The sequence below is a fragment of the Rhopilema esculentum genome, chromosome 7 (assembly GCF_057945365.1).
Source record: "Rhopilema esculentum isolate cy_ngs chromosome 7, ASM5794536v1, whole genome shotgun sequence".
NCBI classification, from domain to species: Eukaryota; Metazoa; Cnidaria; class Scyphozoa; order Rhizostomeae; family Rhizostomatidae; genus Rhopilema; species Rhopilema esculentum.
This window is the reverse complement of record NC_142821.1, coordinates 7,861,963-7,880,454: the sequence shown is the minus strand read 5'-3', so window position 1 is coordinate 7,880,454 and position 18,492 is coordinate 7,861,963. Positions and strand designations below refer to the sequence as shown.

The following is an 18,492-nucleotide window of genomic DNA, read 5'->3' as shown; positions in this document are numbered from 1 at the left end:
GTTATTAGTGTGGTTTTCTTAAGATGAAAATGGCGATCTTAGTTTCAAAACAACAAAGCTTTCGTGGGGAGAGGCATTACGATTAATGCCTTTTTAGTGGGATACAAAATGTTTTCAAAGAAAACATTGGGAAAGAAATCAATGCCCTCTGTTGTGAGGATTGTAAGACGTGGACTTTCTAACAGCAAGGTGGAAACAACACAAATTGAGGCCCAAACCCCTCAAACCCCCTAAACCCTCTTTGCCCTCAGCCTTGGCTCTAGGTATTAAAGAAATGTATATATTTCATCTATTTGATAACATACATAACACAATGACTGTTAAAAAAATATCTTCATTATTATTAACTTTATTTAGGATTATGAGGTAGGTGTTCATTTTTGAAATGGTTGAAATTCCTGTATCTTAAAATCAGATGTCCTTGAAAAGCTGTAGCTGTTGTGAGGATTGTAAGACGTTGGCTGCAATGATGAGCTTGAACTTAGTTTTATCTCATTTTAATAAACATAGCAACTATTTACATTATGAAAGCTATAACTCAAAACTCTGTTGTAAACTCCATAACTCGCGAACTCGACTCGACTCAACTCATGAACTCAACTAACTCAAAACTGCCACACCTATCTCGCATTAGCACGAAAACGAGGTTGTGACGTATGCATTATAACACACTTCCCCGGTTTTATTCGTGACATGATCAAACCCAAAGTAACTAAAGATATTAGCATTGAATTAACTTGATTACATATAACAAAATCAGAACAATAACAAAGTTAAAGATAATATGCTGCAAAAACGTTAATGCATAATTTGTCTTCGAACTGTCTCTCCCAAAACTGTGCTCTACGTCTAGGTCTACTGTTTATAAATATACTAAAATGCGTGCGGTACAATATGATGAATAACGGGCTATGCAAGTCTTGATAACGGGCTATGCTCGAAACGTCGTTAATTATTTTAAAAAAATTTTCCTGGTACAATTTACTTACATTGATCGTTACTTAGGCCTACTGTTTGCCTGCATAGGTAACTGCGTACGCTGCTGCGAAGGCGATTGCGCTGCTGGCTGCAATGGCAACTGCGTAGGAGGATTTTGAAAAGAATCCATCAAATGGTTAGGTTTTACTTCTAATGGTATTAGTAATGGGCGACGTAAAGTCTTCATACCTATTTTGCCATCGTCTGATCCTAGTCGGATAACCGCTGATCTTACCACCTCGTCTTTACCTACTATGAGCTCTTCTATGCGGCAGATTTTCCAGAAACTCCTTTTCTTGCTCTCATCCTTCAATAAAACTACATCTCCAACTGCAACATTTGGCTTCGATTAATTTTTGGTGGGTCTGTATGCTTCCATTAACCCTTATAAATACTCGTTTCTCCATCTCCGTGTAAACTGACCTAAAAGAAATCTATTATATCTTGCACGTTTAGACAAAGTTTCGTAAACACTAACAATATCTAGGTATCTGCTTGATTGAGGCAAATGCAACAAATTTCTTCAGTTTATAAGATGTGAGGTGGTCAATAGATACGAGACTCCCTCGGTATCGTCGTGTACGTAAGTTAAGGGGCGTGAATTGATAACACCCTCAACCTCTACTTATATTCAGTGGCGCAGAGAGGGGGGGGGCAGGGGGGGCAGTTTGCCCCAGGGCCTCGGCCTGAAGTGGGCCCAAAAATTATTCTGAAAATTTTTTTAAAATGGCTTTTTTTGAGAAACTGAAAATGCATTCAAAGATATATTTGTTAATGTCGAAAATTTCATTGGGTCCGTACACTGAGTCTTGTTTGAATTTAAGGCCTATCAGCTTTATTTATTGAGTCTGGGGCCCCGAAAAAAGCTGAATAAACCTTGGATCACATATTTTACGAATTCGTCTTTTAAGCTGAGTTTCCCTTAGTTTCGCAAAATCGTACTTATTGGAAGGGAGCCCTGATAAAAAATTAGGTAACCCATATAATCTTGTTTTAATCTATGGCCCGTTCAAGTGAGTTATGTTTGCATTTAGACTCGTTGCATAAAGCTATATTATATTTTTGGGGCCCCTTTCAGCAAACTAGCATTAATAAAGAACTGCTTGCGTTCAACAATGACTCAAGACAGACTATCAAGCCTTATGACTCTTTGGATCGAGCAGGAACTAGCAAGACAAATTGATTATGACAATATCATTGATCAGTTTGCAACTGAAAAGCAAGAAAAATTAACTTTTGAAGGACGAAAGAACTGAAAAGCGTAGTTCCATGGGATTTTTTAAATAAAAGTGCGTAGAATAAAAATTTCCTTTCATTTTAAATTTTAAGATTGCGTGGCTCACCAGAAAAAAACAGTCAGAATTGAAGGAACACATTTTGAAGTCCTCTTTAATCAGCTAAAAGGGTGTGGTCAAAGAGCGTATTTAAATCGCTTACCTTTAGAATTAATGCTCTTTATTACATTTTATGATATTTTAATAACGTGTATATTTTAATAACCATATTCTATAACGTGCGCAAACGTTTGGAAATAATGGGCGTTTCCCATATCAAAAAGGGCGTGGTTTCAATTTTTTTTTGTATCCGACTCTAGGGCCCCAACCAGGAATTTGCCCCAGGGCCCAGGCCGCCTCTCGGCGGCCCTGCTTATATTGTACGCATTTCGTGAAAGTCTAATAGGGCTCGACCAATGACTTTTAGGATACACCTCTTAACATTTCTAATTAACTTTTTTCCGTTATAAGTTTCCACTCAACACATCTCAGAGACAAGGACTCGTAAAACCTGGGTGATCTTAGTAACTTCTTAACCTCTAAACTTGCTGACCTAAATGTCTTGGCATTATCACTCCAAAGGATAGAAGGTAACCCTCTACGTCCGCAAAATCTTCGGAATGCTTTAAAAAAACGCATAAACCTCTAATGACTCTACTAATTCAAGATGAATCGCTCTTGAAGACATACTGGTGAACAAACAAACATAGCACTTTTTAGTGTCTCCTGGTTGTAGCTGTGATAAGAGAAACCTTTACAAATTAGCTGTTTGCTAGCAAAAGAGGCTGTGAATGTTTTGGAAAGGGCATACTGTATTTAAAGAGAGGATTTGTATGTGAACGACATATTTTGCAGATTAAAAGAGGATGGACCTAAAAGGTAGATTTTGGCATGAGCAGAAACCATGGACCACAAACCTGAGATGATAACATTAATTCTTTTGGCTTAAGTTAAATCTTGAGAGCAGTTAATCCATAGTTTCAGCTGATGAAATGTTTCTGATGACCAAAGTGTCAGGCACAAAGGCACACATTTTTATGTAACCTACCAGTTTTTGAACAGATATGCAGTGTCTAGAGGGTGCTTAAAAACTGGTCTCGTTGCTTAAAAATCGGTTTGGTATTCCTAGATGAAGCTAAGAAGAAAAATCATTGACTAAACACTATTAGAACAGCTGGGCAGGAAGGTTATTGGCCAAAAAATATCTTGGATGTAAATAGCCTAATGCCATTTGACTGTGTCTTTGAAATATCATAAACAGGCTGTGTCTTTGAAATATTTGGAATAAGCTAAATTTCGGATCCTAAATTTCATGCTAAAGCACACGATCTTCGCAAAACATATAGATTCTTCGAACATTCAACGGGAAGGATAGTACTCGATAATCCCAACCCAAAGTAATTAAATACACCCATCTGAGTCAAGGGACCCACACTTTCATGCAGAAGCGCAAACTACAGAACTCCTTTTCTTCTCTATTATTCCCAATGGCCTCAAAGGAGCACCTAAGGACTCAAATACCAAATTGATGCATGACAATTGACACCCAAATGAGAACAATACAAATAAGCTACAATAAGAGCCCCTAGCGAAATCAAATTCTATAACATCCCTCGTGAAATTAACGCTGATAACTTGTCCTTATAAAAGAACAGTGTAGCATACCGCATTTCCTCGATTATAAGCCGCCCTTCAAAATGGCTTTGAAAAAACAAACATTTAGTAAACTAAATTTTTTCGTCTGACACTCTTCAGAGTTTAATACGTCAGAACATAGATCGAAAACTCTACGCTAGGAAATATATATACCCAGTTGTGGATTGAAATAGGCCAATCAGAAACACGAGCACATGACTTTATAGGTTGACCTATCAGTGCCGCTTGCCTATTGAGCATGTCCTTCCTTCATTCCTTATAAGCCGTCTTCGATTATAACCCGTAGTAAATGGGGTTCTTAAAAAATGTTAGCCGCCCTTGATTATAAGCCACACCAACAAAACAATGAAGTGTTACTTTGTTTCAAATGAAGGACAAAAAACTGATAAAGACCTGATTTTGTACCGAAGCCAAAAAATTGTAGGCTGTGCCCCAGTCCACAAATGCTGGGGTGTAGGCTGAAAAATAGACGTTAGAAGTTCAACCAACAACGATATCGTCCAGAAATTTTCCTTTTTTGACTGTAACATTATGGCCCTCAGCTAAAAGGAAGAAGAAAAGCTAGGCAGGACTTGCGTATAAGCCGCCCTCGTATATAAGCCTTGTATATGATTATAAACCTTAGCAAAACGTGCCAAAGAATAATTACAAGCCGCAGCTTATATTCGAATAAATACGGTAGTCATGAAAGCATCGTTGTGGAATCTACTGACTGCGCAACAATATTTTCTGACGAAGCCTTATAAATCAGTACAAAGAACAGAGCGAAAAGCCCTTTTGAATTATCTCAATCTTGCTTATCTTCAGCATCACCACAAAGTAGAGAAAGTAGCAACATTTTTTTAATCCGTGTGTTACTTTGTTTCAAATGAAGGACAAAAAACTGATAAAGACCTGATTTTGTACCGAAGCCAAAAAATTGTAGGCTGTGCCCCAGTCCACAAATGCTGGGGTGCAGGCTGAAAAATAGACGTTAGAAGTTCAACCAACAACGATATCGTCCAGAGATTTTCCTTTTTTGACTGTAACATTATGACCCTCAGCTAAAAGGAAGAATAAAAACCGTGAATAAACACGAGAAAAATCATCCCAGGACAGTGTCGCAAACGCTGTAAAGAAGAAAAGAAGGGTATGGCGGCATCAACTTGTGATACTGAATAAAAAGAGCGGTAAATTCATAAGATTGTGAAAATCATTGTGACATATAAAAGGACAAATAAGAAATCATTTTCGCTTGACGATATTATGTCGTTTGCCCAAGAGAGCTCTTTCGTTGGAATGGAAAACCAAGGGTTTCTGTATCAGTCGAATCTTGTTGCCGTAAGTGAGTGAAATATCATGTGATGCAATAACTTCCGAAGCATGGATTGGAACTGCAACGGAAGCCTGGCCAATATGGAGGAATCATCGATATCAAGGTATGCGTGTAGCCATTGGTGTACGAGCAAACAAATTGAGTTGCTGGTGAATTGTACTTTGAAGATCAACCTGCCTGGGTATTGGTGATCTTTTGCCCAATTGGCAATTAATATGACGTGTTTATCGATACTGAGGGGCGGGGCTGTTGCCTGATGAGTGTAAGCCTATGAGTGTACCATTAAATATGTTATCACGCAGGGGCACACAGGGTACGTTTGCATGGGTGTAGCCTTTTGGCATGAAATGGGGTTAATTGCCTGAATCGACAACCGGTTGCCATAATTTGACTCTCTCTCCTGCCTACTTTCAATATTTGATGCACTACAATCTTTTTTATAAGAACAAAATAATTCTTGCTGACGCTCGGTGTTCTTATTTTTTGGAATAATTCCAGGCTCGCGTGTTCTTAATGTTGTTATCATTTCAAAATAGTAGCACGGTCGATTAGCTGATAAAATCCGCTCTGTTTTGTTGACATGAGAGAGAATGTGTCATAGGCCCTATTCGCACTGCATCTAGAAACCTGACAATGCTAATCTCTTATTGTTCTATCTTCAAAGGCGGCAAGGGTTTTTCAGGAAGTAGTTTAATTGGTAGAGTGCGAACAGCAAAATCTGAAATCTGACAAATTGTAACGTTTCGACTAATTGGTCAAAGGTTCCGTCGTAGAGCTCTGGAGCATCACAATCTCATGAAAATCTATGATAACCAGCGGGTGACTCGACGGACATGTCAGAATTATGTTAACACCAATAAAAAATCACAGGGTGCTATTTGAAAACATGTCACAATTCAAAAAGGTACAATTTCTTAATGGCAACCTGATAACGTGTTAGATAACAATACAACATCTCAGAAAACTGCCTATTGCGAACAAGAAGTCTGACAAACTTTGTCAATCTTGAAAAAGTTTTCTTTATTGGCGTGAGAATATCGGGTTTGACAAACATTATCATATTTGCAGTGCGAATAGGGCCATATTTATTAAGAAGAAGGCTAACAAATTTTTCCTAGGATCTTCCTTATCGATGTTGTAAATGTTTTAGACCCCGTTTACAGTACAGAAAAAGAACGAAACTCCTTGGCTGAAAAAGCGACGATAGGCCTTGCATTTACACTAAAGCCCTGGGAAAACGACTAACCATTTCACTTAAAATTTCACTCAACTTTTGTTTAGCCAAAAGTTTAGTGAAAAATTTAGTCGTTTTGCTACCCTGTTTAGTGTTATTTAGTCGTGTTGAGTGTTGTTGAGCAAAGTTTGATCCTGGTAAAAAATGTTTAACGTTGTTTAGTGTTGTTTAGCAAATGTTTAGTCGTTTTGCCGCCAATTATTCTGACCGCGCAAGCGCACTAGCTGTGGAAATCCAAAGGTTTTGGTCTGTTTTCGTAGGTATTCCTATCTCTACGTGACCCAAAAAGCCTTTATGAGACATGTGCATATCTCGTTGTACGCAACTGTGTCTTCTCCAACAGTCAACTTTGTTGTCAATGTGCTAAAAAGTCTTTTCTTTCCCCGTCACTTCATTCAATTCTTATTTTTATCCACTGCTCGTGCATGCAACAAAATAAATTAAAAGCAAACTCCTATGCAAGATCCCCAACAACCCAACAGCTTAGTGAAAAGTTTAGTCACGTTTTGCCACCCTCGCTAAACTTCGCTCAACTTCACAAAACAAAAGTTTAGTGAAATGTTTAGTGAAATGTTTAGTGAAATGTTTAGTCGTTTTGCCGGGGCTTAAGCATCTTGGCTCCGTGCTAGCACAGAATTATGTGGTGCTAGTTTGGGAACGGTTCCGTTTTTCTTTGGTTTTGTTAAAATCTGAAACTTTTTGGTTCCATTCCTAAATCGTGCTTTTTTCTAGTGTAAACGGTCAGGAGCGGAACTTAAGGAAATTAAGAAGATTTTCAACAATTTCTTTAATTTTTTTGATGGAATTGAGCAATGGAAGTTTCCTAGAAGTTTCTTAATTCATTGGGATAGCAGAGAAACATTTGGACGCGAAATTGTCTGCAATACGATTCATCTGTGCAATTCGAAGTTAGATCGATGAAATATCACCAGACCAAACACTTTACCGAGATCCTAATAAACAATCTTTTTGTTGCACAAAGGAAGGACACTTTGTATTAGAATTCCTTTTATGTTCAGGTAGAGCCATTGACATGAGCAGCAGATGTATTGGCACGCACTTAGGCCCCTACTTTAATAGCACAGAGCATGATGGTATTTTGAAAATTGTGGGTCTTCTACTTATTGCAAACTTAAGGTTTCTTGAAATTTATCAGTCATGATGCTTGCAAAGCTACCAATGGCAAATATGTTGCCGTCATTGCTCATCGATTCGCTCGAAGAGTGTTCTCATGCATCATTCGGAAAAAATAATGTTGTTTGTGAGAAGAATCCCCGAGAATCCTTTGTACTGTATAATCGCATGAGCTAACCAATCGTCTTAAATGCTGGGATTTACGTAAAGTAAGCTGCATTTATGCCAAAAGCAGGTTTTAGCATACATATGTTGCTTCAATCGCAAGCATGTAGCTTGTTAACCTTATAGCATCAAGTTGAAATGCAAGCTGCAGTGACATTAAGAAATGGCTTAAAGGCTCTTGCTCAACCGGCATGCTTTGCGATTATAAATACAACAGACAGCTTATTTCGTCTTGTGTCAAATAACGGCTACTGCATGTCATGCTAGTTGCTCAAATGCCATTTATATGAGGATTTTTAAATACATAATACACTAAAGAATTCAAAGACGCTATACGCTGATGCCTATTGTCATACACCGTTACCTCACTTTAAGATATGTTAGTTGCGTGTTGCGTGTGGTGCTTTTAACCGTCTATCTTATTTTCGTCCTAATTAATTTATTCATTCTTTATATTGTAGTTACTCTACTTTACCTGCAATGACATAAGATATAATAATGACTTAACAAGACTTTGATTCATAAATATACTGCAATGCACAACCTCAGCAACACATTTCCCACGTTGAGCAGTCTTTATTCTATTGCCTAACAATTCCTTCGTTGTCTAGATTCTACCTTACTTGCTCAATTGAAAATGTTCAATATTTGTTATTAGGAACTATGAATATACACCTAGAAAAGAGTCATTCACAAAAAGCAATACCCTTATCTATTTGGAAATTTATTTAGAAAATCGCTTAAAACATGGCAATTTGCATCTTGCACCACGCCCCTCCTCTTTTCATGAGCTCTAGCCAGGGCCACGGTAAGGGCAAATTCTCTAAAGGAATCGTAAAGAGCATATAAGTGTGAAGAGAAGTCCTCGGCTCAGTAGCTGTATGTCTGAGTAAATCCTACCTTAGCTTGAAAATTGTGAAAGAAACTTAGATTTATTCTGAATTTGTAGATACCCAGTGTTGTTTGTACTGATTAGTGCAAACAACCAAACCAAATGTCGGTTGTCAAGGAGCACACGGAGGCAACGCTTCAAGTTTGAAAGGCAAATCATTAGTAAGCAGATTTTGAGAATGCACAAGCCACCCTTTTTCCCAGCGTACTCTCCATTCTTGGTTGTTATTTTTACCCTTAGTGCCACAGCCTCACTTCGGAATTCCCCTACTCTGTTCTTGCTTCTCTCCGAGGCTCAGCTACCCAGGGTAGTTGCAACTACTATTCTCAGAATCATAGTCAATAAAAATATGATGGTTTTGCGTAGCTCCAAAAACTATTCGTAGCAGAATTAGAAAATATGCTGCCACAACCTAGGCCAATTCATGGGCTCCTACAGTTTGGAAAGTGAGGGGCCAAGGGAAACTTTCACAGTCATAGCAAAATATTTTCAAAAAGCTGTATTGTTTTGGAAAAAGTGAGAGGACGATGTCCCCCCCCCCGGCCCCCTTCGTCGGAGGCCTTGTAGTTCCAAAACAGACGAATTTTATGAACCTACTGCCTGTGCGACAAGATTTTTCGACACTTTACACTCGGTAAAAATTCCCGAAAGAAGACAACTTTTTACCCTGTGAATATAGCCTGAGATGTGAATCACTCCGTGAAAATCTCGCAACGTAGCAAAGAAAGGGCGCGTATGATATGTTGAAATGCTGGAATAATTGATAATTTCCAACATCAACAGCCAAGCCCCTGATTAACAAATTTTAAATATGAACACTTTGTAGAGTTAAATATTTTTATCATTGTTATTTTTTATGTAACCATAAATGTCTGAAAAGTTCTTAAGCATAAAATAAGTTTCTTTTTATGATTTGTACCTCCGATCCCTTCAGAAGAGTTTCATAATTTTTAGAAAAATGCTTTTTACATAGAGCTTTTTATATCAGATTCATAGAAATTACTGCCCTGGGCGCTATTTCAATTAAACGCCGTGTCATAATTTATTGTCTTGAAACACATGTTTTAAATTCGGTCACCAGAACGAATCCGCATTGCAACAAGTGAATAGAGCCTTTGTGAATGACCTGTCAGAACACTAAATTTACGTTTGGTAAAATAATACATTGATAAAATAGAATGAATGATTTGGATGAAATGCTAATGTTTGGCTTGATTTTTATAGTTTTCTTTGTTTTGATAACTTTGTTGACTTAGAAATTGAATGTGTGATGTAAACCAAATAAAGACGAAATCCAACATAAAGTAGAGTGTAAACATTTTCATATTTCGTATAAACAGCGTACGTAACTATAATAATTTGAAGCGTTCAGAATCCAATTGCCTCTTGTTAAACGTGGCGAAAATTAATATTCCTTTCTTGATTTTATGTTGTTCTTATCCCTTGGTTTTTTTAATAGAAATTTAATTCTGTGGAACTCATATTTGCTTTCCCACCTTATCAGACAACAATATTGTCTGAACTTTTATGATGATGATTTGCCAAATTACTGGCAATTGTGACGTCTTCTCGCTGATGACTTTTCCATGCACCCTGGAGATCATATGACCACGCGCGGCTTTTACATTCACCTACTTGATACAGATGACATTCAGCGTACATTGTTGTTGTCAGTTCTGGTTTAGATTGCGCGCGGTGAAGGCGAAAGTGCTCATGTGTTCTTGTTCCTTTATAGTAATGCTGGATTCGAAATGGAAGAGCAAAGAAACGACAGAAGAAGTGAAAATGTAAATCCACATCATGGAAAAGTAGGATTTGAACATTTTGGAGAGCCACATTCTAGAAAACAGTCCTCTATTGATGATATCAAGCAGCAGATATCTAGAACCATTGCACTCAACGTCGTTAACCAATGGAAGGAATATTGTTCTGAGCGGAGAGCTGAGAAGAACAAAACAGCTGTTTATCGTAAAGGACCAGCACCCATTGAGGACAGTGAGAGCCTGAAAAAAGCAATAAACAAATCAACTTACGGAACTCTTGACAGTGACGTCGAGGAACTTGAATTCGAGGAAAATCGAGTAAAAAACGGCGGTGTTGGAACCTTAGGCCGTGGGAAGAAATCGGGCAAGAAAGGGTTCGGTGGCTCTTCCCTTGCCAGTTGTCGAGCCTTGATAGTATATTTTTCAAAGTTAGCAAAAACAAGAGATGAAGAGGAGCTAATAGACTTAAATTTTGTAGAATCTCTGTTGCAAAGTGGGGCTGATATCAATTTTTCTGACCAACATGGCCAAACAATTATGCATGAAATTGCCAGAGCATGGCACCCCGACGTTGCTAAATTTGCCATCCAAAATAATGCAGACGTAAATAAAGCGGATTTGTTTGGCAGAACTCCGCTGCATTTGGCTGCAGCGGTAGATTACGATGAAATGGTGGAGTTTCTTGTTCAAAGAGGGGGTGAGTCAACTTGATACTCGTTTACTAATCCCAATAAAGCTGTCAGAATATATATATTTGATTTTCCTGTTTAATTGGATAATATTGGAAAGCGCCGAAATCCTTTTTATCGGCTTAAAGTTTGCGTAAACATCCATAATATCTGTTCTGGGTGCGTTTTTTGTATGTGGCTATTCGTGAATCACAAATTTATCTTTTGTGTAACTGGGCGGGCCATAGTTATTTTGATCAGAGCACGGTTGGCCACTGACGTGTTCAGAGTAATTTTGTTAACAAATGGGTTGTTAGCCACTTAATTTCGTCGTTAATGTGCAATTGTAATTTTTTAGTTGTTATCAAACAAGAAGAAAATGTCAATTATTTGCACGATCCCATCGCGTCAGTGTTTCATTGCTATTCAAGAATGTTTTCAGTAGAAATTGATTCCGGAATAAATAATCACTTGTATACATACTTTACACTTCAAAAGATTGAAAGGACAGCGGATGTCCAACTAATTATATTGGGTTAGGCATCCGTCACTGGCATGTCTTATTTCATCATCTTATATTAAATATAATCATTTTTGAAAGACACCAAAGATCAAGTGATCCTTCTTTCAAAAGGAATATATCAAAATCCTCATGGATCGTTTTTGGCCATGGGAATTTAGCAAAATCCAAATTTAGAGTCTAAAGTTGAAGGATTTCCATTTAACATACCATTGATTACATTGTAGCGGAATCTTTGTCATGTTTGTAGAAAACCGTTCATTTCCCAACGTCTTTTCAATGAGTTCCACTTGCTGTGAAGCTAGTTTGATAGATAACAGTGAGTTTATCTTGCGCTTGTTTTTAAGTCTAGTGGAAATGTCCATTTTGTTTTAGATCTGTGTATGTAGCCAAGGTTTTCTTCCAGATAAATCCTTTCTATATACTTTTTCTCACAATTTTTTACTTTTTTCTCACCATATTTAAATTGTGTGAAAAGATTCCTGTTCAAAGTCCATATTTGCATAGGAAGTTTAAGTGAGTAGAATAATACATTCAGGCACTTGTCTCAGTAATCTTCTTTCATACCTGTTCAGATGTACATTAAGTGTTCAAAAGTAGATGTGAGATTTCTGACACTTGAAGGGTAATGACTTTTACTTTGGCATGATGCATTATGTTGGAAAGTTGTACCATGGAAAATCCTGGAAAAGTGACAATTCAAAAGTTTTTCAATTGAATTCATGTTTTCAAAAAATTCAGAATTCCTCAACAAATTGCCCATCACTTGTATTTTCAAAGGTATCTGTCACAAGTTGTTGATATCTTGAGTTTCGTAGATATTTCTGTTATTTCCTTCTTTAAAAAATAGCCAGTTCAAAAACTAACATCAGAAGTTTTGAAAGCTGAAAATGCCATCTATCTGAACCTGAAGAATCCATACCCAGAAAAAGTCAAAGTTCTGTTAGATATGTAACAGTTTCTCTACTTGTTTCCAGGTTTGCTCTAATTAGGCACTCTATAATTGCCAAGTCTGTCTCCACCAGATTCACCATCTGCTTTCTGGTAGTGGACATAAACATTATATCTTTGAATTGCACACAGACAGAACATAAGTCCTTTGTTTTGTTCATTGTTTGCGTTAAAGCTAAAGAGATTTAGCTGCCAGGGCTTGCACAAGAAGAGAACCAAATACCTAGTGTAGCATAGTATCAGTTAACTATGTAAATAAAGGAAAGGCCACTATAGCACGCTGCTTGATGGACGCTAATGGAATGCTTGTGGAGAAAAGTTGATAAAAGTGTAGAAAATGAGATACACCACAATGTGCAGAGAATAGACAACAATAAACGCTACCAAATTTATTATAGCTAATATATAACCCAGACATATAGGGTTTCATCAACATTGGTAAACTCCCTGTTTGGATAATTAATTGCTTTTTCTTGTCATTAATGGTGGCCAAACATGTTGTGGAGGAGATACACTATTTTCAGTTTCAGGGTTGTTTTTGGCCTTGTTGTTGGAATTGTTGGCTTTTAAATTAAGTGATTGGGGGTCATTATTGATCCATAACATGTTTCAGCTGATTCCTGTTCCCCCAAAATGCTGAGTCTTTCCCAGCAGGCTTGAGTGAAGGACAGGTGTTATTTAGTAGCTTTATTACAGCTTTCAATTCTTTTGCTAATAGCATTGTGATGTTTTGTGTCTGCTAGTTTTCTGATATGAGTGTTTATAAATGTTCCGTTATAATTTAATTTTTGACTTATCATTGGCTTTATCCTTTTTTTTGTAAAAAAGATTTTTTTGGAACTTGAAGACTGGTATGGCTAAAATGTGTGGTCAAAAGCTCCCTTATTGTCATAATATTAGGTTAACCAGACCATAAACTGCATTTGGGTTATAATTGTTGAATGATCAGTAATATAATATAATTGGTATCAAATTTCATCACAGCTGGATAACATTTTTAAATGATTTCAAAAATCTCTGATCTTTCAGGCCTGGCCGTAAGACTTTCAACAGGGGAGCAGTGATCAGCTCTCCTAGTACTATTCAGGTGAGCTAATAGAATAGAAACAAAGGAAAAATTGATTTCAAGGAGAGCAAATTTGCTTTTTAGAACAATTTAGGAGAGCAATCTCTAGCCCCCCTCCAGCGTTTGAGGAGAGCCTGGAGGGGAGCAAGAGCTATGGCTCTCCTCAAACAGCCAGGCCTGATCTTTAAGTTTTATTAAATTCAGTTGTCTCCTGATTGGCTTTGAAAAACAAAATAAGATAATTACCAATTTTTTAATAACTGTTTACATACTAAATGATGTATAAGATTTTCACCACTGGCTTATATTATTCAATAAAATATCTATGTGAGATGATAATGGCATGAGATCGCTCTGAACAAAGACCTTCAAGTTGTTAAAAGTATGGTTATACTGGTTTTCTCTTGAATATTTTGCTAAATAGTCTTGTTTGCTGCAGGGAAACTGTCTACACTAATGCTTGTATGTTGTAGATATCCCTATATTTGTATGCCTGTAAGACTTTTCTTGAACTATCCATGTGTTTGCCAAGTTTTTGAACTTGAAAGAGGTATGGAAAAATATGCTTTTGACAACAACTGGTTGCTGCATCATTCTTTCAACTTTCTCATTTGTTTCTATGATTCCTCTGTATTATAAAGAGGTTTCTCACTTTCAGTGATAAATTGTGTGCTTTCAACGTATGCTTTTCTTATATGCATTTCCTTATGCATATTCTGTGTAGAAATTTAAGCTCCATAATACCATTCTGGATGAATGAACCATCTGTTTGCATTTGATGATCTGAATAAAATTTCAAGGCTGGGTCTTATTCAAGTTTTTAAATTCTATAACACAGTCCAATTGAATTATGCTTATGTAGTTTAAAACAATAACAAACCAAATAGCAACAAAATCAAATGATCTTAAACTATGAAAATGCTTTATTTACTACAATTCATAAACTGCTATTTACTTTGCTTCTGGAATAAGCAGTGCGTGACCGTGCATGTTTCTATTTCTTTTCCGTTTCTTGTTTTGATTCATGTTCATGTTTTCATGTTTCATGTCATGTTTTCACGTTTTATGTCATGTATCTTTGTGTTTTGGGAAATTTCACTAAGCAACCGAATGTTGTTAGTACAATAAATGCGCGCAATGTTATCGTTTCGATATACAAAATAATCCTCTGGTTTCAGTCTCATTATCTCTTTTTATCCAGTGTTTTTGAATGGTACTCATTCTTCTTAAGCTTTGTACACGATAACTTTTCGTCATACTTCCATTAATGAACAAAATTTGGGAATTACTCTCATTTCTTGTTTCAAATTTTGTTCGTGTAAAAAGCAATATGACCACGTGGCGATCTTCACCCTTTCATTGGAAAACGTGCTATTAATCATTTTTTATAAATGTTTATATTGTCATGTAAAAACAAGAATAGAAATCCCTTTTTTTTTCATTTTCATTTCATTAGCATGAAACCTTGTTGCTAAATTATTCTGACATACGTTGTTTGCAGGTTCTGCTACTATTTCAGAGCAAAGAAACATTAATTCAATTATGCTCTCCAACTTCGGATAAGGAGAGGCAGCTTCATCGCATTGTTTATTGTGTATTTTCATGGCCATAAGCATTATGTATCTATGACGGTTTGATAGAGAGGGCCATCCAAAGTGAAAAGTTTGCGCAAAAATATGCCTGAGCTACATGACATGACATGCTTCTGTGAAAACAGCAAAACTGCAAGACAGACTACAGTTTATCTTACCAAGCAGATGACTTTCTCAGGAAAATTTTTCGTATTCCTTGCAAAAAATTATTACCCTTTTGTACCCAAGTCAATTCATTACCTTAGAAGTATCTTAAATGGGCGTCTAATCTCCTTGCATTTGAAGTGGCATGCCAGGGCAAATGCGCATTTTTTATGCACCGAAGATTTTTTCTGAAAACATTTTGGACACCATGATTTTACTCTCAAGCGTAAGAAAATGGCACAAAAGCACACTGGTGTGCTGAATATTTGAAGCCTAGATTTCTGATAAAGAGAGAATTGACCAAAGCAAATTTTGCGTAAAATCTGGTTTGATACCAACCTTGGTTACATGACATCAAGAGGAAAAGACTTATTTTATCTTGATGACATGCATGTGTGTAGTAAGAAGCGAAAGGGGACTGGGTCGAAGTGTTAATTGCTTTCAGAACGTTTGGGCACCAATCAAAATTCTGTTATTTGATATCAGTTCATGATCACTATTATTTTACCTGAAACGATTTTGACAGTAAGGAAGCAATTTGATAACGCTTTTTGAAGAAACTAATTACAGTCATCGCCAAATTTAAACAACCTTGCTAAACTTGGTTTGGAAGGGATTATGTTGTTAATTGTGGTTATTGTGTCCATTTCAAGTCATTTTTTGCTTAGTGAAACTTGTTACATAAGAATACTTTGTTACATAAGAATTTAAGAGAGCTTGCCATTTTTTATCACGCTAGATCTAATGACATATATTTCTTGAGAGAGCGCATTTACGTTGCTGTTCTGCTTTCATCGGTAAACAAGATTCATCGATGATTTAAGTAATTGTTTTGTGGAAGTTTAGTGGTTTTTACTCACTTGCTATTTTCGTCAAGATGCCCGACCTTTAACCAAAAACACTAAAAGTCGAATGTTACAAACGAATCCAAGGATGCCATGCGTGTCTTCGAACACCCCGCGAGCCATGACTATACAAAAGCCAGTAACTCGCCTTTTATTTTTTATATTGGCTATTTGTAGAGGAGACAAACCTGCTTTTGTTCGAAGTGTTGAATGCTTACCCCCTTTTTGGGCCATAGCGCATGCGTATTATATATTTTGAGTCAAAGGGGCATATATAATCCCCCGAGATAAGAGCAGTTACAGTGTAGAACCACAGAATAGACAAAGGATTTCAAAGTGGGCGGTCCTTGTTCATGGAAGAGATATATTTCAACTGAAAACCAGACTTATCTATTTTCTTTGAATTTCGGTAATTTTAATCCAAAAGTAAGCAAAACATAAAACATTTTTTTGAGGCGGCCTGGAAGTTCACGATAGTTAGACATTCGATATGAAATATCACATGATTTGAACTTACCTCCGACACTAGACTCAAAGCAAGGTATAAATTACAGAAAACGTACCTTTTCTTCGATCTTTCACAATTTTAAATACGAAATTCCCGTTTTACTACAGGTAAGCTCAGAGGAAACCTCAAAATGAAAATGTCAACGAGAATATGCCCCTTACTACCTTTCGCAAAACTGCTCAAAGAAGGATTAAACTTGGCCTAGCTGCCAGGATAGATTTATTTATCATTTTTTAATCTCGTTGTGTTTTTTTTGGTTTTGCACTGGTGAGGATGACTGGGAAGTCAAAATTTTGTTGGGAAAACACTCTAAAATACGCATGCGTCATAGCCCCTCGACGTTGATTGGCTCAAACAAATCATTAAACCTTTTATTTCGAACAATAGGAGTGACATCTCGTCTCCTAACAAAACCACTTAAATCCACAGGTGAAAGATAACTTTTGTCCTATGTCCATAAAAAGGCTTCTGCTTCGGAAAAGGCCTGACACAGCAGCCCTTGCTCCTTCCCTTTCTCTTCTCCAATAAATAAAGGCGATCTTCTTAGTTTTATCTTTGGTTTTATCTATAAGAAAATTTGATGATCTGGATTAAATGAAATGCAGATAGTTTCTGTGAAAGCAAAATACAAAACACACTCTGTTGACAGCAAAATTTGTCAGCCTTATCAATCACAAGCAAACGTTCGTCCATATTTAAAATATTTGTTGCATTGATGTCATCAGACTCCGGGACTTTGCAAAACCTAACTTTTATAAAGAAGAGTTTTAAAAGTAATTCAAAGTAGCCTATCGGAAAAATGTTTTTGTAAAATAAATTATATTTTCAAATGAATCCGCACTATATCTGAAAAGTGCCAAAAGCACGTCCCTTGTTTTTTGCCATCAAAAGATGTGACGGTTTTCAATATGGGGGTTATTAGATCCTTTAATCGATGTTGGATCGTTTAATAGATCAAATACGTTACATGTCGACGTTCTTTTTGTTCCTGATGAATTTGTAAATATGCGAAGTCTAGACGATAGGGAAAGGACGCTTGACCAACGGAATTAATCCTGGCGATGACTGTCCGATTAGCCTTCTCGTATATAAAAACTTACGAATATTTTCGTAGTACTTTTCTTTTTAATTTGTGACTTAACAGCATAAAAACAAATATTACAGCAAGATATACGAAAGATTGTACGAGAAGATATGCATCATTCAAAAGAAAAGGACCTAGTAAAAATCCTTGTAGCATACCAACCAGAATCGATCATGCAGTGGAAAGTGAACACACCTCGTTGAAATCCAAAAGCCATCCCCCCACCCCAAAGATTTATTCTGTTTCGATTTAGATGAATTTAAGAATCAGATCTGATGGTAATTGTGAGGAAATCATTTAATTCCCTTTAGTGCTTATTTGACCACAATAAAGTAACCTTTTGTTGCAAGAAATATGAGAAAAACGACTCTAAATGTTTCTCATTTTACGTTAAAATGACCTGGGTAAAAATGAACTTTGAAGAGAACAGTAATAGGGACAGAGTTGGTTTGTTATGTTGGCATCTTTACAGAGATGGGTTGTTTGGCATCTTTACAGAGAGAAAGCATCATTCCCCTCACTGAAGATTACTATAATCACCAATGCTCGGTTGGTCTGGTACCCACTGTGAAGCGACCTTTTTCAGAAAGCAGTTCCAGTTGCAAATCTTTTTCAGATCACGCTAATGTATAATCCGCGATGAAGCTTTCGGTCGACCCGGCGGTTAAAATGTGGAAACCGCGCGATGAGATATGCTCTGTTA

At 36.8% G+C, this 18,492-nt stretch overlaps 1 protein-coding gene across 4 annotated transcripts in view; it reads left to right on the top strand.

Moving 5' to 3' along the window:
* The window catches only part of LOC135683912 (uncharacterized), a 53,904-nt gene that overhangs the window by 24,125 nt on the left and 11,287 nt on the right, over window positions 1-18,492 (top strand). For 3 of the 4 annotated variants that reach the window (XM_065199309.2, XM_065199307.2, XM_065199306.2), the window contains exon 2: window positions 10,384-11,108. In XM_065199309.2, the coding sequence (XP_065055381.2) occupies window positions 10,384-11,108 (725 nt within the window). Of the gene's footprint in view, window positions 1-4,969; window positions 5,327-10,383; window positions 11,109-18,492 lie in introns of those variants that run through there. The other variant, XM_065199308.2, reaches the window with a different exon arrangement.